Here is a 21390-nt window from a genome sequence, read left to right on the forward strand (position 1 = left end):
CTCAGAGGATTTCTGGTTACACTAGGTGTGCTAAATGGATAAGCTGGTGGCAGCAGTGACCTTTTCCCACTTTTGGGGATTTTTCATTTTAGCCTTAGTGTTTACCACGTTTGGCTACTAACTGTGGCTACTGGTCAGTGCCACAAGATGTTTTGCTTGTCCTTTTGCCATCTTGTTCTCTGAGAGGCCAGGAAAATCCTTATAAAGATTTCCAGTGCCTGGGGAAACAGAAGCTTTTGGTGGGCTGCTGGAGGGCTCTGTGTGTTTGCCGGCAGAATGTGGGCTGGGACTGTCTGCTCCCAATCCCCAAACTAGCTTCAGTGTGTCTGAGTGGTATGCATGAATGTTCCCGCCAGTGGTCCTTATTGGACCACTGCTGGGGTGTGTGTGGGCTAGTCCTGCTATTGACTAGTGGGAGGTTCGACTCTTACCTGGCTTTTAGGATAAGAAGTGGATCCCTGCACCCATTCTCCAGAGATCCTGTCGAAAACGGAAGCAGCCAAGAATCCTATCCAGCTGCAAGACCCACGAAGAACCATGTGACCTGACTGAAGGAGGCCTGGCAACCAACTTCTGCTGCTGTCCTTGAGGAGCTCTGCCTTGCTCGTGATCTTTAGCAGTCCTGTGAAGGAGCTGTGGCATTTGGAGTGGAGAGAACATCTATTCCTGACGTGTGCTCAGTGCCCTGCCAAAGAAAGCCTTCGACAGTGCCCCAGAACTGTCCTGTGGCTGATCAGCTTTGATTTTGGGCTACCATGCTGCCAGCGTCACCGTTACGAGTTTCGAGCTGGAACTTGGGGATCCTCAGCTGAACCTACGAGACAGACCTCTATGGAATCTCAGCATCCTAGCATCGAGGGGACCTGAGATAGGAGGGAAAGTCCAACAACGGCTGCGGGGTCCCTTTCCGTCGCCTTGCTGCAGTGACCAGTGTCTGAAATCGCATACCCGGCCCGAGTCCAGTCCTGAGAGGGGTCCTGCAAAGTGTTTTGCTGCAATCTTCCACCAAGAGTCCTTGCAACAGTGAAAGACACCAACCAGAGATCAGTTAGAACCTGCAAGCCCTGTGAATCGAGGACAGCGACTTTTGGCAGGAAAAGCAACCTCGCACCCTCTTCTTTTGTCCTGGCAAATCTGGGGAACAATCGGAGAACGGGGGGGGGTGGTAATGTTACAGAGCTTCTTACCTTCCGCTATACTCCCATTTTAAATCAATGGGCTTATAATAAACATTTATTCTAACAAGACCTCTGAAAGTTGGGGCTACTTTTGGTAGTTAGCTTTACTTATACCCTAACCCTAAGAACACTTCACTGGACCCCAGAGACACTACCTGCATTTTTTCTTGCTTCAGAGCTTCTATGGAACCTTTACCTGATCTATTGGGCAAAAGGCCCCAGACAACCTAGGGCTGGACAATTTTAGTTGGGGATCAATCTCTGTGGACCTTGAGTGCATAATACTAATCTAACCTTTCCTTTGCAGGACTTTCTGGTATGTATTATGCCCTATAACAAGTGAACGTATATATGTATTTATTTTCAGTGTTATGTGATAACCCTACTTGCTAGTAGTCATTTGTTTATAGTGTGTTTTGGCCAATAAATAACTATTTATATACATCCTATCTAAGTGTAAATTGTGATTCCCATTGTGTGACCTCATTGTGGACCCTTTACAAGGTCACCACCTCTCTAGAACTTAGCCTAGACCAACTGTCTGCTACCCGAACTGGTTTGGCTACAGCTCCCCAGAGTTGTTCCTGTCACAATATAGGTTGGCCATCTGTCCACCAGGCCAGAGTATAGAAAATCAGTTCTAACACTCTCCACCTCTTTCTGAGTCACCCACCTTTCACTCTCGCAGTAACCATTCTCACTCAGTTGAGAAACTGTTCCTTCTGAGTTGTATAAGGGATTTATTATCAAAAGGACTCTAGGGGAAAGAATCACAAGAGTAGCATTGGAACCTTGCATTCCTCTTTGGAACATTGCTTGGCTTCACTTTTTTCTACTAGAGAAGAGATTATCCTTGCACAGTTATATTAGATTATTAGTGTTAGGGACAGAAGTAGGTTTTTGGGACACGACAGCGATGGACTTTTTAGTTTCATACTTCCCGACAACCTCATTAGTTGAGGCAGAGAAACCCCTCTTCTTAGCTTTAGAGAGAGAGGCATTTTTCAACCCACTTATTATTAAGTCTTTATACGAGCATTGTGTCCGCGCCTTACTTCTGCACCCTTACAGGTGCTTGGACATTAAAGAGGGAGTTGGGGGTAATGTAACAAATTACTAACAGGAAGCTGGGAAGAGGAAGGTGGCAGTAATGTAACAGTTTACCAATTGAGTACTGGGACAAGGAAGAGTGGTGGGGGTAATGCAACAGATTAATATTGGGTTACTGGGACGTGGTAGAGGGATGTGGGACTAATGACATGGATTACTATTGGAGTGCTTGGACGAGGGCTGTGGGGGCAATGCCATGATTATTATTGGGCTACTGAGACGAGGAAGAGGAATGTAGGGGCAATGACATGGATTGCTATTGGGTACTTGGAGGAGGAAAAGGGATGGTGGGGTTAGAGAAATGGATTACTATTTGGGTAGCGGGGAACTGACACGAGAAAGAGTGATGTTGGGTAGCGGGTTACTGCGACAAAGAGAGGTGGTTGTAATGGTGTACTGTAATGAGGAAGTGAGGTGGGCTAGTGGGAGCGTGTGACAACGAAGGGTCATGTGGGCGCAGTGGGGGACTGACGAAGAGGAGTGAGATGTGGGTAGTAGGGGACTGTGCCGAGGAAAAGGAATGTGTGGTAATGGAGAGAACTTTGCTACTATCATGCCTTCACTGTTAAGTTGTGTCAAAAGCTTGTCCAATTAAAGCACAGGCTATTGAAAACTTGCTTAGGCAGCACTCTTCTGTTGCACACTTTTATATAATGTCATGAATCAATGAAAGCGCAAATCCAACACCCGTAAACAATAATAGCTCCCCTAATATTCACCTCAGCCTCATTTTAGGTTAATTTAGGAAGTATACCAGCAATTTTATTTTTTATAATCAAAACGGATTGCTGGCGTGGCCAGGCGTCAACTGATGAAGTGCCTGCTGTTGGCTCCGCCTTGAGGCACACAGATATCCCCTAATGTTGCCTTTTCTTAAAGATTTTTGAAACAACTTACCCGCTGCAGACTATGCAGCATATGTTGGTGCTCGCCCTTTGCTTTTCCATGATCCTGATGCCCTGAGGCTCGACGTGGCTCAGCCGCCCCGTGAGGTTGCTGCTTCTCTCCTCACCAAAATGGCGGTATCGGCCCTCCTGGGCTCGACTGGTGGCTGGTACTCCCATGTCAGCGACATTGAAGCCAAGGTATGCGACCAGGCTCATGACTGTGCAGAACTGGCGAACAGAGTGGTGGGGATCGAGAGGCAGCTGGTGCTGATTTGGGTCAAGGAGGAGGATTTGGAAAATCGATCACGCAGGAATAACATCTGACTGCGGGGGTGGCCGGGGCCCACAACCCCAGATCAAGAGCTGACTGACTATGTTCGGGGCCTGTTCTGGGCCTTGTTGGACCTCCTGGATTCCGCGGACATCACTCTGGACAGAACACATCGAGTCTTCTCCACCGCCTAGCAGCGTTGCAATCTAGTACCCGACATCTGCTCGAAGGTGCACTATTTTCAGCAGAAGAAGGCCATTATGGCGGCCATTCAGCGGTAGGAGCCGGTGGAATTTCCGGGGGCCAAACTCTCGCTTTTTAAAGACCTCTCTCTGCAAACTCTTGCCAACAGACAGAAATTGCATGTTGTGTCGAGGTGGCTGCAGTCCCGAAAAATCTGATACTGAGGTTGCTTCCCATGTAAGCTGTTGTTAAAATTCCAAAACCGCCATTATGCAATCAGCTCATTGGAGGAGGCGCCTGACCTATTAGAAACCCTGCTGGTGCCTCTTGGCTCATTGTTTTAAGAAAGGTTGAAATATCAGGCACTGCGGCAGAGTGTGGGCACTTTCATGTTCAACCTTCCAAACTCTACAGCTACTCTCCAGGAGTCATCAGGTTTGCGAATAGGCCAGAGAGACAAATTAAAATGTCTTGAGAGTCAAATAATTCCTCCCTGTAAGGGCCTGTTCACTAAAATTATCCATTTCAATAGTTATACGTTTACTTTACTTTTCTTAGCAGAGCTAGCCTTGTGGATCGTTTCCTTGGAGACACGTATTGCCAATAGTCCATGAAATCCAATCTACACCAATCCCACCGCCTGCCACCAGTGTTGGGTACGTTTTTCTAAAGTACAACTGGGGTTAGACTTCATAAGACTTCTCTTGGTTTTAGGGCCAAAACCTCTAACATATGCCTGTATTACCCAAGGTGGTAGAAATTCCGAGCAGCCAGGCTTGTTTTAGGAAGAAGGAATGTGAGCTGTAGAGCAGTACAAAGAAATCGGCACAAGCACAGATCCAAAGAAACACTTCAGTTATATCAAAAATCTTTATTTTATATATACACAAGGCACACAAGCAATTCTAAAATGTCGCAACTATTAATGTTTTTTTAAAATTAAAAGGTACTATAACTTTTTCATAAGTCTTTAACCTGAACTTCAGAGTTTAATTTTCCATCTCAAACCGAACCATAACCTCATGAAAGTTCCACCTCAATTTTGTTAATGTTCTTGAAAACCTTCTCCAGGTAACCAGAGCAATAATTAAGGTCATCTTTTGACCTCGCATAAAGATGTTCCACCATTCATCAGGGCAACGTGTTTCAAATTCTCCAAAGAAGGCTCCTAAAATATCAGTTTTATATGAAGTCACAGCCTTACAGAACAGTACCAAATGTTTGAGGGTTTTATTCTTGTTCTTTACTTTACTGTCTGCAGTTTACACACCTTTCACTGTCTTTATCCCTTATGCCCAAAATGTCCAAAATAGCATATAGATTCAGGTTGAATCGTACGTTTCATTCTAATCCAGCTACTAAAACACTTTTCCAGATACTCTGCTTTCGCTCAACTTGCTTTTTCTTGGGTTAAAATCTGATATGGTCCCCACAACTTCATATTTACCAAGACAAGGTTGGTCACCAGATTTTATGTCATTGCTAGATTTCCCAATGCATCGGAGCAAGCTCCTCTCCAGTCCTGTAAATCTGCGTCGTGCCCACCCTGGATTGCCTCTTTTAGTATGCCAAAGCCTCTTATTGGAGCACTCGCAATACCATTCCGATACACGGTCAAGTTTTTCCAGATGGTCTGTGCGTGCATGGAGGTTAAGCCCAGCTCTTGTTTTAGCACTGAAGCAGAGACAGAATTTTGAAGATTCAGCACTTTTTTTTTTACAAAAGAGGCCTTGCAGGGCGTCACCTGTTTTTGTGGGGATTGCCCCAGACTCCAGCCCCAAAAGTCACTGTAGGTACTACTTTCATTTTATAGAAGGTTAATGCGGGTATGCTCATGAATGTGCCAATCTTTTATTTTAATTTTTTGTATCAACCTTCCTTGTTTTGCCAGTGTTTTTATTTTGGTCTTCAGCATGTTTACTTGGGGGTACATCTCTCAAAGCCGTTCTTATACAGGCCCCCAGGTATATAAATGTCACTTCCTCCAATCTTACGTTCTCTATGTTCCGTACGATCTAGTGTGTTTTCTTGCCTTTTGCTGATTGAATAGTCAAAATCCTTGTCTTCTTTAAATTAACTGTCAGGCCATTTTCCTGTACAGGGAGGTTCAAGCATTTAATTGGCGTTGCAGGCCCACAGGTGTTTGGTCGATCAAAACTAAATCGTCCGCATGCAATAGATGATCATTTGGGACTCCATCAATATTCAGTGGGAAACTCCTTCTTTTTTTCGGGGCAGATGGGAGGTCCGATGAACCCAAATTAACCAGGGCTGGGGCCAAGGTACAGCCCTGTTTTAGTCCTCTTGATGCTAGTATTGAGCGAGACAGTTGTGTCCCACCCCCCAACCCCCCCTTGGTCCAGCTTTATCTGCACTCGTATCTGTATGCAGATCTTTGATAGCCTCCAATTTCTCCAGCATGGGGTCTGGCATGGATTCACATGCTCGTGAATATTCCCCGTTTTCAGGCTGGGCATCCTCAGTAAAAGAAAAATCAGATTCAGTTTAGTTTCTGAACTGTCTTTCTCCTATAAACCAATCCCTGAGCTCTGGGTCATACTGCCCCAGCTAATGACTGCCCTCTACCTAAGCCCATCCTCTGACAGTCATCTTCAGATTTTTTCCGCAAGTTCAAGTGTTGGGGAGTACTCGCGTATTTCTCTTAGAGCTTCTCTGCGTTTTTTCGCTTTTGTGATAGATTTCTATTTTTCGTTCAGTCGAGCCCTTGTGCTCCATCGCTTATTCTTCCGATTTAACAGAGACCGGTTTTTCAGCATCTTTCATTGACCCTCAAGGGCAGAAATCATTGAGTGTTCTTCTTGGAAGCTTCCAGAAGGTCTTCAGGCCTACACTGCGCCCGATCATGTCAGAGGAGAAGGATAGAGCTACCCTCTTCAAGCTGTGCATTAGCTGTGTTCTGCGGAATGTTTATTTGGATGCTAAGCATTCCCAGTGCCTGCATTGTCTACACCCGGCGCATAAAGAAGACTGTGAGATCTGCTGTGGTTTCACCAGGCGCACCATGAAGGATAGACACGACCAGTTAGCGACGTGGCTCTGAGCCAGGGCCTCGACCCCGGGTGCTTCTCAGGGGCATGCCTCTTCCGGATCCAGCCAACCTGAGCGGGATTCTAAGTCCTTTGAGGGCGCTCCATCTGTGGGGGCCCAACACAAGGCCAAGCACCACAAGTCCGCTTCCGTCGGGGTCACTGCTACCGCGGGTCCTGCAACGGTCCGGGCACGTTCATCATTTCCATCTGCCTCTATCTCCAACCACCACTCCAGCTCTTCATCCAAGAGGAAGTCTGATACCCCTGGGAAGCTCCTGGAAAAGATTAAGGTGTCCGAACCGCCCATGAAAGAGAAGGCCAAGCCAGGCAAGGCCTCTGAGCTTCTCGTGAAGGCGAAGGCCAAGATAGCCTACCTGCCTGTGAAGGCGCAGGTATGCCAGGCCAAGTCATCGATCAAGATGATTATGGCATCCCTTTCGAAGGCAAAAGGGGCCGACTCTGTCCATGGTGTCCCGGCGACCACCAGAATATCGCTCTGGCCAGGAGAGTGTCTTTGTTCAAGCCGATAGTGAAGACCCCGGAGGAGAGGATGCCGGACCTCAGTCCGAGACTGACCCCTCAGGACCCAAAGGAAGGGAGGGCAGAAGATCTCCAGGGCACAGACATTTCTTCATCCTACGAGGAGGAGAGACTTTCCGTCCACACCATCCACGATGATGGCGACGAGGGGAACACAGGAAAGGTCGACTACGATGACCACATCGATACCGACAGGGACAACCACATCGTGCTAGACCCAGTGACCCTACTCCCCAGGTTCCCCCAATGATGTGTCGCAGCATATCCTCCCATTCTCCAGCATGGGGTCTGGCATGGATTCACATGCTCATGAATATTCCCCGTCGTCAGGCTGGGAATCCTCGGTAAAGAAAAAACCAGTATCAGTTTCGTTTCTGATCTGTCTTTCGTAGTAATAACCAATCACTGGTCTCTGCGTCATACTGACCACAGCCAATGACTGCCCTCTACCTAAGCACCGCCTCTGGCAGCCATCTTCAGATTTTTACCGCACGTTCATGTGTTGGGATCCTCGTGCTATTGCTCTCGAGCGTTAGTGCTATTTTTTCGCGCTTTTTTCACAAAAACTCGATTCTTTCGGTCAAAAGAGCCTCAAGCTCCACCGATCCTACATCCGATCAACGGGGACCCGTGTCGGATTCGTCTGCGCCCCTCAAGGGTGAAGATTTCGTCGAGCTACACTTCGGAGGACTCCAGAAGCTTCTCAGGCCCGGTCTCGGAGATGGCCCAGGAGAAGGGAAGCTCGACGCCCGGAAAGCTGTTCAGGGTCTGCCCTGGATGCCAGCTGCAGAACGTCTTTAAGGAGGACGAACACTCTTTCTGCCTTTACTGCCTTCATGAGGACAAGACGCACGTGGAGAAGGACTGTGCGTTTTGCGGCAACATGTCGGAACGGACCATGAAGGACCGCCATCAACGTCTCGCCAACTGGCTGGAGGGTAAGAGCCCGTCTGGCGAGAAGAAGAAGAAATCCGAGCGGTCTTCTAAGACCTTTGAGGGCGCCCCGGCGACGGGGGCCCAACATAAGGCTAAGCACCGCGAGTCCGCTGGCACCGGGAGCGCCGAACGGTCGGGCTCTACGGGCGCCAGGCAGGGCGCACCCTCCCCGGCACCATCAACCACGAGCCAACGCTCTGGGTCGGGTAAGAGGAAGGCCGAGCACCCGGCGAAAATCCTGGAGAGGCCCCGGTCGAGCTCTAAGGCAGAGGAGGAGCGTGGCAGTGCCCCCTCCCTCAAGGATAAGGCGGTGAGCGCACCTAAGGTGGTGAAGGCCTTGATCCATCCGACCAAGCCCTCTATCGAAACGGACGCGGCGGCCCTGGCTCAGCCTGTGGAGGCTGCGCCAGTGGTGGCGACCTCGGTGCCCAGAATCTCCCTGCCTCCTCGGAGGGAGTCTTCTTTTGTGCCCATCGATAGGACCCCCGTGAAACCCTCCGTGGGGAAGAAGAAGGGGGGGCAGGGCGTCGTCGTAGATTCGGCCTCAACCTCAGAAGAGGAGCTGATCGAGGTCTTAAGCCACGGCCTAGGCGTGGAAGAAGGCCAGCCCGTCGGAATGGACCCCGACGCAGGTGACGACGACGACGACATCGTCGAGGATACCGACGGGGCCCCTGCTCGCCCGTCGGATTCCCCTCTGCCAGCGCCGCAAGACAACTCGGCGGCCATTTTGTTGGCCATACAGTCCTTATGCTCCGAGATAAGGACGAGACTACCGTTACCGACGGAGGAACCTCTCCTGTCGGGGGATCCAGAACCGGGACCTTCTGGTGTTCCCCCTACCAAGAAAAGAAGGATCCATCCACCACCTCCTTTTCAACCGTCGCGCCCCGTCCAGCCCTCCTCCCCGTCCACCCGAGGGGATGATACGGGGACTGACACGGCAGCGACGGGTACGGACGACGAGGCATACGACGAGGATATTCCGTCGTCGCCTCCCGCCAGGGCTTCTCCGCCCGACGAGATCGGATCTTTCCACTCCATGATCTCCAGGGCTTCCGAGCTTTTCCAACTCTGCCCTGAGGAGAAGAAAAAGGAAGGCTTCCTTTATCAGCGGCGCGAGGCCAAGAGGAAGACGGTCCTCGCAGTGCCTCTGTTGGACGACATTTGGGATGAGGGCCTTTCCCTCCTCAAGAACCCTTCCACGACGCCAGCTAGAAGAGACCGGTACGAGAAAAAGTACCGGGTCCCGGACACGGCCTTCCTGTGCCTCCGGGCGCAGCCTACCCCGGATTCCGTCGTCTCCGCGGCAGCCAGGAAGAAAGCGGGGGGGGGGTGCGGCCTCCACATCGACTTCCCCGCCGGACGGCGAGGGAAAGAAATTGGATGCTTGGATCCAGACGACGGGCAGCTTCGAGGAAAGGATCAAGCTCGACGAGAACTTCCGACGAGCGATACGGTGGTGGGGCACCCGCGCGCATCTGACGGCGGGCATGGACTTCCAGACCCCAGCCCACCAGGAGACTGTGACTACGGATGCCTCCTCCCTGGAAGGGTGGGGAGCGCACACCGAAAATCTGCACGCAAAGGGACTCTGGCTCCCGACGGAGAAGTCCCTGCATATCAACGTCCTGGAGCTCCGTGCAGTGTTTTGGGCCCTCAGGTCTTTCCTTCCGTCCCTCAAGGGCAAGGTGGTGAGGATCTTCACCGACAACACCACCACCATGTTTTACATCAGGAAACAGGGCGGAACCAGGTCCCCAGCGCTGTCCAAGGAGGCGCCGTCGCCCAAAGGATTTTTCTGGTGCCGTTTCATCTGGCAGGGATAAATGGGACGTAGAGTCATCTCGTCGGCAGCGACGACGATTAAAGCGGCCAACGCCTTGGCTATCGTGGCCCGCTACGACAGGGAGCTCTGGTACAAGATAGCTCCCCTGCTGGATTTTCTGCCGGACGACAAGAGGGCGGAGGCCCTGGAGATCCTGCAGGAAGGTGAGGTGGCCTCGGACCACGCCATCACCGTGGCGACGGACATCGCAGACACTGGGTTCCGCCAGCTGGGCAACGGCGTTTGCCTTCGACGTCGTGGATGGCTCAAAGCTACGGACTTCCGGCAGGACGTCCAGACCAGAGTCCTGGACATGCCCTTCGACGGGAACAACCTGTTTGGGAAGACAGTGGACGATTCCCTTCAGGCCATCAAGGCGGATACTGAGACGGCCCGGGCCCTCGGAGTTCTGCAGCAACGTCGGACGCCCTTTCGGAGCAGCGGAGGCAAGGGCGCCTCCAGAGGTTCCGGCGGCGGTTTCGCTTCCTACCGTCAAGCGGCCCGCTCGTCGTCGCAAGAGGCCTACAGAGGACGAGGCAAGTCTAGCGGACCCCGCCGTCGTCGCCCAGGAGGTCAAGGCGGCAAGGCCGCGTCCAAGCAGGATTGAACCGGCTGTGGGGTCGGGCCCCCACCGGAGCACCCCGGTGGGAGGCCGGCTGGCGGGCTTCGTCAGCGTGTGGGAGTCCATCTCCACCGACCGTTGGGTGCTGGACGCCCTGGCCCGGGGCCACGCGCTCGAGTTTCAGGAAGGGCGCCATCGAAATCGTCCCAAAGAGGCTTCGGGGCTCCGGAGTTTACTCGAGATACTTCCTCGTGAAGAAGAAGACGGGAGGATGGCGCCCCATCCTAGACCTCCGACGTCTGAACAAGTTCATCAAGGCGCAGAAGTTCCGGATGGTCACCCTCCAGCACGTCCTGGGCCAGCTGGAGGAAGGGGATTTCCTATCGTCGTTGGATTTGGAGGATGCCTACTTCCACATTCCCATCCTAAAGGGGCACCGAAAATTCCTCAGGTTCGTGGTCCAAGGGCGTCATTACCAGTTCAGAGCCCTCCCCTTCGGACTACGGTCGGCACCCAGGGTATTCACCAAGTGCCTCGCACCGGTGGCGGCGCAGCTGCGCCGCGAGGGGATCCACGTCTACCCCTACCTGGACGACTGGCTCATCCGCGCCAAGACGAGGGAGCTCGCCGTGGTTCACACGGCAAGGACCGTCCAACTCCTCACGGACCTGGGATAAAAAACACCATCGCCGACTCACTCAGCAGGGAGCTGCGCTCGTGCCACGAGTGGGAACTACGGCAGGATCTGGTGGATCGCCTCTTCCGACGGTGGGTCACACCCCAGATCGACCTGTTCGCGACGGCGACGAACACCAAGTGCCGGAGGTTCGCCAGCAGGTTTCCCCAGACGAGGAGCATGGGCGATGCTTTCTCGTTCCCCTGGGAGGGCCTGTTCCTCTACGCGTTCCCTCCCTTGCCTCTGCTAATCCGGCTAGTCAACCTGCTCAAGAGGTCACGGTGCAGGATGATCCTCGTCGCACCCTCGTGGCCGAGGCAGATATGGTTCCCGGACCTTCTGGACTTGTCAGCGTCCCCGCCGATCAAGCTGCCGGCGGACGCGGATCTACTCTCCAGGGAAGGAGGCGCCATCCTCCACCACGACCCGAAGTCGCTGAACTTGCAGGCCTGGCTCCTGCAGCGCTAGAGTTTGGAGGATACGACATACCGGCCGACTGCAGAGAGGTTCTTGCAAAGGCCAGGGCGTCCTCGACTCTTAAATGCTACGGACACAAATGGAAGAGGTTCTCTGTCTGGTGCCACGCACAGAAGATTAACCCTCTACGGATTACGGCTCCCCAAGTACTGCCGTACCTGCTGACGCTGGCCAAAGCTGGCCTGGCACACGCGTCCATCAAGATTCATCTTGCTGCGATCTCCCGATACACCAGAACCACGGGGCGGACGTCCTTGTGGTCTCATCGCCTGGTGAAAGAGTTCATGAAGGGACTGTTCAGATCGTTCCCGCCGGTGAAGGCTCCGGCCCCGGCGTGGGAGCTCAACGTGGTGCTGACCAAGCTCATGGGACCTCCGTTCGGGCCTCTGCACTCGGCTCCGTTGAAGTTTCTATCGTGGAAAACTGCTTTTCTTGTGGCCATCACCTCCGCACGACGAGTGGGAGAGATCCAGGCCCTTTCCTGCAAGGCCCCGTACTTGACTTTCCACGACACGAGGGTAGTGCTCAGGACGCACCCCTCCTTCATGCCCAAGGTACCGTCGGACTTCCATCTCAACGAACCCTTGGTGTTGCCTGTATTCTTCCCGTCGCCTTCGTCGCCGGCTGAGAGGACTTTGCACTCGCTGGATGTAGCTAGAGCGCTGAAGTTCTACGTGGACCGCACGAAGTGTTTTCGGAAGACGTCACAACTCTTTGTGAACTTTGGACCTGTCAATCAGGGGAAGGCTCTCTCGAAGGCTTCCATTTCCAGATGGCTCTCCGGCTGTATCATGTACTGTCATCGGTTGGCAAACCGACCTCTGCCCGGCCGTCCGAGAGCCCATTCCACCAGAGCGATCGCAGCTACCACGGCGTTCCTTTCTGGTGTGCCCCTGCTGGACATATGCAGGGCTGCTACGTGGAGGTCGACGCACACCTTCACGAAGTTCTACTGCGTCGATCGGGATTCCAGGGAGGAGTCCAGGGTCGGCCAAGCAGTGCTGCGCAACCTGTTCGCCTGAGGTGAGCCTGGTGAGGAGGTAAGATGCTTAATGTTGAGTTTGATGCTATGCTTAATGTTGAGCCTTTGCCACCTCCCGTGGTTGTGCATGTGTATACTGCTATGTATTCTTTATTCATGAGCATGTGAATCCATGCCAGACCCCATGCTGGAGAAGGAACAAGTTACTTACCTGTAACTGTTGTTCTCCAGCATGGGTCTGGCATGGATTCACATGCGAACCCTCCCGCCTACCCCTCTGCGGCTCTTCACTTGGTCATACTGCCACTTCACGTGCTTCCAAATCTGAAGATGGCTGCCAGAGGCGGTGCTTAGGTAGAGGGCAGTCATTGGCTGTGGTCAGTATGACGCAGAGACCAGTGATTGGTTATTACTACGAAAGACAGATCAGAAACGAAACTGATACTGGTTTTTTCTTTACCGAGGATTCCCAGCCTGACGACGGGGAATATTCATGAGCATGTGAATCCATGCCAGACCCATGCTGGAGAACAACAGTTACAGGTAAGTAACTTGTTCCACACTTCACATGTTGGTGTCAGAGATTCAGAGGAGGTTCCAGACGACCCCGCCAGCACCAGTGGCACTGCCGGTGACCCCATTGACACCAGGGCCACCACCGGCGACGAAGAGGAGACGCCTTTCACCTCTTTCAACTGTCGCTATCGCCCAACCCCTAGGAAGACGGACACGGCGACGACGGATACGGACGATGACACAGGACTGGGAAGACCCTGCATTACCGCCACCGAGAGCCTCCCCACCGGATGAGGAGGGATCCTTTCATTCCATGATGGCCCGTGTGTCCAACTCACCCCGGAGGAAAAGAAGAAAGAGGGCTTCCTATACCATTGCCGAGAGGCGAAGAGGAAGACTATCCTATCTGTGCCGCTCCTGGATGACGTCTGGGATGAGGCACTAGAGTTACTGAAGAATCCTGCTTCAGCTCCAGCTAAGAAAGACCGGCTTGAGAAAGTACCGGGTGCCAGAGTCTGCGCCCAAGTGTCTCCGGTCTCAGCCGTCGCCGGACTCGCAGGTCTCAGCTGCCACCGGGAAGAAGTCGAGTTCATCATCTTCATCCGTACCCCCGGACAACAAAGGGAAAAAAATGGAGATGGCTCCACTCCTGGATTTCCTCCCCGATGACAAATGGGTCAAGGCTTTGGAGATCCTCCAGGAAGGCGAGGTGGTGTTGGACCACGCAATCACGGTGGCATTGGACATCGTGAGCAACAGGGTTTGTCTTTGCCATTGTGGCTGGCTCAAGGCCACCAACTTCAGACGAGAGGTCCAGATGAGGGTCCTGGACATGCCGGTCGACGGAGACAACCTGTCCGGGAACAACGTCGATGAATCCCTCCACGCCATCAAGGCCGACACGGAGACGGCCTGTGCCTTGGGCACTCCGCAACAACACGGCCATCCTTTTGTTCATCCAGAGGAAAGTCCAGCTGTTAGGCAAGATTGTATGCTTTGGGTGCACTACAACAACCCTGACCTCCTGGCAATAGGAACCCAACCTTTGTTTATACGTCTGTACTACAGAGGTTGGTAGTGTGTTGAGCAGCCAGGCTTATCTCAAGAGGGGTAAATGTGAGCTGTAGGGGAGTTACAGAGATTCACAGTGACAAGTATTCAATAAACTCTTACACACAAGGTTTCTTGATTAAACAATTATCAATTTAACAGTTAGTTTGAGTAAGCCTTCTTCAGAAGGGGCAATATAATACTAACACACAAATATACTCCAAAATACACACTCTGAGTTTCCCTAAATCGGTAAACACCCATTTGGGATGGCACACCGACCCTTCCTACACCCTCGGGTGACTTCAATAGTTAGGACACTGTGGAGTATGTCAAAGAAATCGATTATTAGAATAAAACAAGTGATCTCACAAATATTCTGAAGCAGGTAAGTACTTTTGGTAACCCCCAATGCAAATCAAGTTAACACCTTCATAGAAGGAGGGCTAAACAAAGAGTCAGAGGGAAGAAGTTATTCAGGGAGCCAGGCCAGGCCAAAGTCAACTGGACAAAAGTCAAGGTGAACTGAAGCAATTGTTGCAGGTAGGTAAGTTTTGCACAAGGTTTTAGAAGTCTTTGTAGAAATGAAGAAATCAAAGTAGAGCCACAAGCTAATTATGCTTGTGAGGTAAAGAAGCTGTTGGCAACACTACAGAAATTATTTAAGTATTTATAACGCGCTTAATACCCAGAGGTTTCTAAGTGCAGACCCGGGGATCGAACCTGTATTGCTCCGTGTCGTCTTGCTTCTAAGGCGAGCACGTTGCCAGTGAGCTACAGAAGCAACAAAGAAGTCCCCACTGAGAACAAGTGAGGTTACACAACAAGAGGGGAGTTCTCTTTGACCTTACAGTACCTGGGGTTATAAGAAAAAGGGCTTTGGCTGGCTTCTGTTCCCGTGCAGCTCTGCAGGTCCTGTGTTCCTGGGCCTCAGTCGTGGGGACAAGAAGGAGGATGTCTGGAGGACTCCTGTATTGCAACGGGACTGTCAGCGACAGAAAAGGACCAACTTCTATTCAGTGGCACTTTGTGGTTTCAGCTCCTCGCATCTCAGCAAATAGCACCACTGCAGACTGGCTGTTGAGATGGGCTTTCCTTGCATCTGGGGTTCAGCACTCTGTTGAGGTGGCTCAGGCTCGGTCAGTCCTGCTTCCTGGAAGTCCGGAGAATCTTCCTGGAGCTCTTGGCTAACTTAAAAGCAACGCACTCGAACTGGTGTTCCTCTCCCTGGCTTTACGGTTTCCAGCAGCGACTGCAGTGGAAATTCAACCAGCTTCAAGAGGATGTCTAGGTGGCTTACTTTGGAGTTGATTGGTCCCACCAACTCAAGGGGAGAAGTCCTCCTTGCAGGGCTTCTCTAGTCAAGGGCGAATTAGGAGCTTCAGCACAGCAGCAGGGCTTCACCGGGCAAACCAACGGTCCAGGAGTTGCAGCCGGCGTCTTTTCCAAGTTCTTCGGATTCCTTCGTCCAGTGGTCGACTCTGCTTTCCAAGTCAAAAGGCCTCGCCTTTTTATGCAGGTTTCTCCCATTCGTTCCAGCCTAGCTGTCCGTCACCTAGCAGGGTGGCTGTAATTGCCGGCCAATCACCTAAGAGTGCGTTCCTGTCTCCTAGGAGACTAAGCACAGGGAGTTTTGGGTACCTCCCTCGCTTCCTGCCACCGCCAGACACCCTGGAGCCAGAGGCGGGCTTCACTCGTGAATCCCGCCAAAGACAAAACGAACAAAGGGACCAAACCTGGTTTGGCACGCAGAGTAAATCTCAAGAAGGACCACTGCCACCAGCCATTCATTGAGTAAAGGGTAACCTAAAAATGTTACATGAGAAACTAGACAAAGGAGATACTAAGTAACCCCTCCAACACCCTATTGTAAGATAGTGTGTGGTGGGTCTAGAAAGTTACAAATGTAAGTAAAGTTCACTTCACTGCCCTTGGAAACAGTAATTTATCCAAGAGAAGATATTTAAACCTTTTGTCACTGCACTGATGGTGCTATGTGTCACAATGTAAAAAGATGATGCCTATGGAGTTTGTCAGACTCCATAACCAAAAAGAAAGAGGGAACATCACAGTAAAATACATGAGAGAGTGGGAAAATGTCTCGCTCTCTCCAGGTTAAAATGAAAAGGTCCTAGAATCCAGCAAAAGTGCTGGTGGTCTCTAAGGTATAGAGGAATTGGCACATTTCTGAGAATTCACTCTTAAAAGGGACATCGACATGGGCGTGACTGTAACACTATCCATAACGTGACGTGTAGTGTACCAAAAGTCCCTGCTTCGAAGTCCCACAGATTGTTTTTTCTGCCCACCTAGTTGGTCGCACATAATGCGGAGCTCGTAAGAGTTTATATTGCTAATTCACTTTTTTCAGCGGTTCGATTGCCCTCAATGACTACTAGACTGCTGTTTGATGCTTGGTCCTGTCTGCTGATGTTCCTTCCTGGGCTGATCAGCGACTGTTAACCACGTGGCATTGGCCCCTGGCCTGCCCTTTACAGTAGAAAGAGTGGGGTCATGTTTCGTTTAGCCTTCTCTGAAGAAAGCCTTTCCTTTACCCCTTCTCTGCCCTTTCTCTTGGTCTGGCTGCCGCTTCCCTTTGCTATGGAGAGGGTGCCTTTTAAAATGTGCCCATCTTGCAACAGCAAGTTCTCTTGGAAGGACACCCATGGCCAATCTAATTGGTGTCTCCCTCGTGACCACGACAAGCGCTTGTGTAAAGCCTGTAAGCTTTCGTCCCAAGACCCTGAAAGGCAGACATATGAAACGGTGGGTGGCCTACGCGATGCAGGCCGACAGTCACTCCCCCGCCGGCGCTTCAGATGAGGAATCTGTCGCCAGCTGTGGCTCCGATTCGGAGGCCATTGACCCGTCCCGACAAGCATGCCACTGGCAGTGCCATGGGGAAGTCATATCCAGGCGACAGGGACACGTGCACCATCTGCTTCCAAGCACACAATCCCTAAACGTTCCCCGACTGACCCGTCGAGGAAAGTTTCCATGCCCGCAGGCCTGTAGAAGTCTTCGGCCAGGCTTTCCGAACCTCGCATATCGGCGCCCTCTGCGCAGTCACTTCCGTGGCCTGCGCGTGGTCTTAAATCTTGTTCTGTAGCAGGCACTCCCACTAAATTCTTAGCTTCCGATACGGTAGCGCAGGAAGACCCGGCATTCCCGAGAGACATGCAGAGAAAAGGTCCACTCTGCAAAAACACTCCCGAAGGTCAGGGAGAAGCTTGAATGTGCCCGTTTTGGACCTCAGAAATGCCCCAACTTCGCCCAACGGCTATTCTCGGTCCTCCCCATCTCTTTCTAGGGCAATGAATCATGACCCAGCTCCTCCTGCATGGCCCTTTCCCCCTCCAGATCCCTCGGACTCCTCTAAATTGACTGGGGACAAGTTTGAGGCTTGTATGAATAAGTTGGCAGAATTAATTTCCGAAGCCAATTTGAGGACATTTTAAAGAGGCATAGGGATGTGGACCCTTGCCCCTTCCCTCCCAAGTCCCAGAGGCACCACTTTCCAAGTGTAGAATTCTATTCATTTGAGGAATCCCATCAGGACCACCAAGTGAATGGCTTTTTGGATGATCCGGATGATCCTAGCTGGGTTGTATCCTATACCCAAGACCCTGGCCAGGGCGGCCCGATCCCACCTACCAGGAACCAGACTGGTACCCTGTGGATGGCCCGGGGATGTGGCATTCCACCCCGTCACATGACACTGACCCTGAAAAAATTTTTCTTGATGTGCCTCCCAGCTCTGTCTAGAGACTCTTAGCCTGTAGACGACCAAATGATGTTCCACAACCTTCCAAAGAAAATTGCTGACCACTTTAAGATTAGCATACACAAAGCCGTCCCTGATTCAGACTTTGTGGAAAGTATCCTTAAGAAAACGACCTACTATGTAAACAAGATCAGACCGCTAAGGAAAACAGACCAACTGTTTGTCTCCGTAGCCCCAGGCAGAGAAGGGATTGTATTTCGAAGAATGCCATCTATAGATAGATAGTCCGGTGCATACAACTGTGCTAGTCCCTGTCAGAAGAGACACTGCCTTTCATGCAAAGAGCTCACTTCACAAGGAGCAGGGGAGCTACTCTGGCATTTATTGCAAATGTCCCCTTAGCATTTGCAAAGCAGCTACATGGAGCTCAGTACACACTTTCACTCAGCACTAATGCATTGACACACATTCCAAGACAGATACACAGGTGGGACAAGCGGTTCTAAGACATCTGTTCGCCCATGAACCTTCTCACATCTGACCACCTTCTCCTAACACTGTTCGCTAATCTATGCACAGCATGTGATCTAAGCAGATTCCACAAGCCTCACAAGGGATACATTACTCACCGTAATGTGCTCGCTCTTTGATAGAGATGGCTCCTGAGCTGTACTCCTTCTCACACAGAGCTCTCCTCGTCGCTCCGAGGGAACGAGAGCGCGGAAGAGGAAGAACAATCCTCTTGACTCTGAGATTTGGCACAACTAAAGCCTGTGGGGAAAAAACACTATTCAGCATATACTGCACTCAACGCATTCTACAAAGAACGAAAATAAATGTACTTATCTGCTGCTCGAGCAGAGAAGGAAGAGATGAGAAGAGAGGACCAGGTCTAGCAGGTGTAACACCCCTATTGGTTGTCCTGACCACCTGTTACAAAGTAGGACTATATTCCCCCCGTCCCCCTAATTGTATGGGAAACGTAGTTGTTTGTTATTACTGTGTTTAAATGTTTGCTGCTCGAGTTAGAATAAAGAAAGAGAAGCATAATGCTTGCCTCCTGTCTTGACATAGAATTAAGATCCTAGATTGGAGAAGAAAAAGTGACTTGCCTGTTAAGAGACTACTACCTCTGATGGCATTTCAAATAGAATTTAGGGACTTGGCTAGTGACAAGTATCTTGGTTGCTATAAAAACAGTGCCTTTAAATGGCCTGCATCATGCCACCCTATGCAGCATCTGCCTTTGCCTTTTAAATAAAACTATTTTTATTTGGCTTCATTTTTGATGAAAATAATTATTTGAATGTTCATAGGATCCCACTGAATCTAACAGTTAGACATATGAGGACATTATGCATGTTAAACAACAATTACAACGTTGTAGTCTCCTGCGCTCTCGTTGGACCTTTAAGCTACTTATGTTCAGAGCTTTCAAAGAAAGTGCAACATTTTTCATTGCAAGTTTTAACGAGTATTTGTATCCGTTGAAACTTTAAATGTAAATGAGCGAGTATTTTACATTGTACTTTATTAATAATTCTCTTGGCTTTTAGTTTGCAATATATATACTGAACTGCTTATTTTCAATTTTTCATTTTGCATCAGATTTCTACTATTGCAGAAAGCGAAGATTCACAGGAATCTGTAGACAGTGTCACAGATTCTCAGAAACGTAGAGAGATTCTTTCCAGGAGGCCTTCCTACAGGTACTGTGCTTTACACCGGAAATGTATATTTAATGGGAAATGCGTTAGTGACTATTCATTTTGACATCTGAATATTTCCAAATCAGAAAATTACTGATTTTGTGCTCACATTAGTTCTGGGAATTCTAGACAAGAACACTCTGTTCCGTGTGATATTCTCACTTGGGGGGAAAAAGTTGCCAGGTAGGCGGCTTATTTTCCTACACCCCCAAGTCTTCCACTGCATATTGTATGACAGGTATTATTTTCTATTATATACTCTCGTCCTAGAATATTTGGTGGAAAGTGCTTGAATTTCTTGGGAGTGCACATTTGGGAAAAGGGCAGAGTCAGAATTGGCCCTTTTACTTTTTTTTTTTTTTTTAAATGATGACATTCTTTTGTCTTTTATGTTTTTTTTTTCCTGGGATTTTATTGTTGTTTGTAGTGGACCCACTAACATTGAGGTGGTAACTTATTTTGATTTATGTCCAGGTTAAGGCCTTGCATGCAGCTTTTGCAGGGTTCTTACCCAAGGTATCAAAACTACAAAGACTGGAGCATTAGGGGACTTGCACTATGCATGCAAGGATTTGTGAGTGAGTTCTCCATAGAGAATGTAAAGAGAGCTAAATATTCATTGGGTGAAGGCGGGGTAGCAGTTTGGGATCTCTTGAAATTAATAGAAGTATAATGGAATTGTCGGGCAGTGTTCAGTTGAATTTCCAAAATCAGCCCTGCTAGGTGGATTGTGGGAGGCCACCCTATTATGGTGAACAGGAAACATAATTGGAGGTTAGACAAACCCAGGCAAGTTGAGGTAGCAGAGCAGCCATGGCTTAATCTCAGGAAGGGTGTGGGAGCAGGCTAGGGCTACAATGAGTCCACACAGCAACAGCAGTTATTCCTTTTCAGACAGGTAAGCATATAAAAGTACAATTATGTATTAGTCCTTTAGTTTACACAGTAAGCAGATAAAAATACCAGGCAAATATCACATAAACCCCTTATAAAACCTACAAAACAAGCGGGGGATCTGGGAGTTCCTCTACCGGCACAAACACGGTCCATTGACCTCTTCTTGGGTGGATGGCCCCCCAGGAGAGTCTCAACCAAGTTTTTAGCTCACTGTCTCTTTCACAGTGGAGAAATATCACTGCATATCAGTCTTTGCCCTGCCCAGCGGCAGTCCAGCACCAAAATGCTAGGCAATTCTCCTCTGAACAAGAGTACCAAGAGCAACCCCAGACACGTGTTTTCGGCCTAGTCAGGCCTCATCAGTGAGGTGGAGCTGTGCCTCTCTAAGAACAGTGCGCAAGGGGTCCACGTCTGGATTCCCTTGGTAACTTATGGTGAAACCCAAAGTTACTTAATATGCAAAACCAGGGGGGATCTGGGACTCGCTCGGCTGGCACGATCGTAGGGTTAGAAAAAGGCCTTAATCTATGCTAAGGTGAGATTTGCCTACCTAAAAGAAACTAAGGATAGTCTGTGTCAGGAAGTCCGAAGCAAATGTCTGTGTCCAAAACCTATACTTGCCCTCACATCTAATTGTATACAATAAGGATGTTGGCATCAAAAAAAGTAGGGTTCAATAAAAGTTCAGAGCTTCTTCCAGCTCTTCGTTTGTTAAGGGGTTCCCTTGCTCAAGTTCAAAATAGTTCACAATGCAAAGGGGTTCCCTTCCCAAGCTTTCGATTGTTTCACCTTTCCAAAACAATACAATTCCTTG

At 50.3% G+C, this 21390-nt stretch overlaps 1 protein-coding gene across 2 annotated transcripts in view; it reads left to right on the forward strand.

The window, feature by feature from the left end:
* Positions 1–21390, forward strand: part of CREB1 (cAMP responsive element binding protein 1) — a 379690-nt gene that overhangs the window by 196973 nt on the left and 161327 nt on the right. For both annotated transcript variants that reach the window (XM_069615589.1, XM_069615588.1), the window contains one exon: positions 19579–19679. In XM_069615589.1, the coding sequence (XP_069471690.1) occupies positions 19579–19679 (101 nt within the window). The remainder of the gene's footprint in view (positions 1–19578; positions 19680–21390) is intronic.

Source organism: Ambystoma mexicanum, chromosome 9, assembly GCF_040938575.1.
Source record: "Ambystoma mexicanum isolate Mex_15411 chromosome 9, UKY_AmexF1_1, whole genome shotgun sequence".
NCBI classification, from domain to species: Eukaryota; Metazoa; Chordata; class Amphibia; order Caudata; family Ambystomatidae; genus Ambystoma; species Ambystoma mexicanum.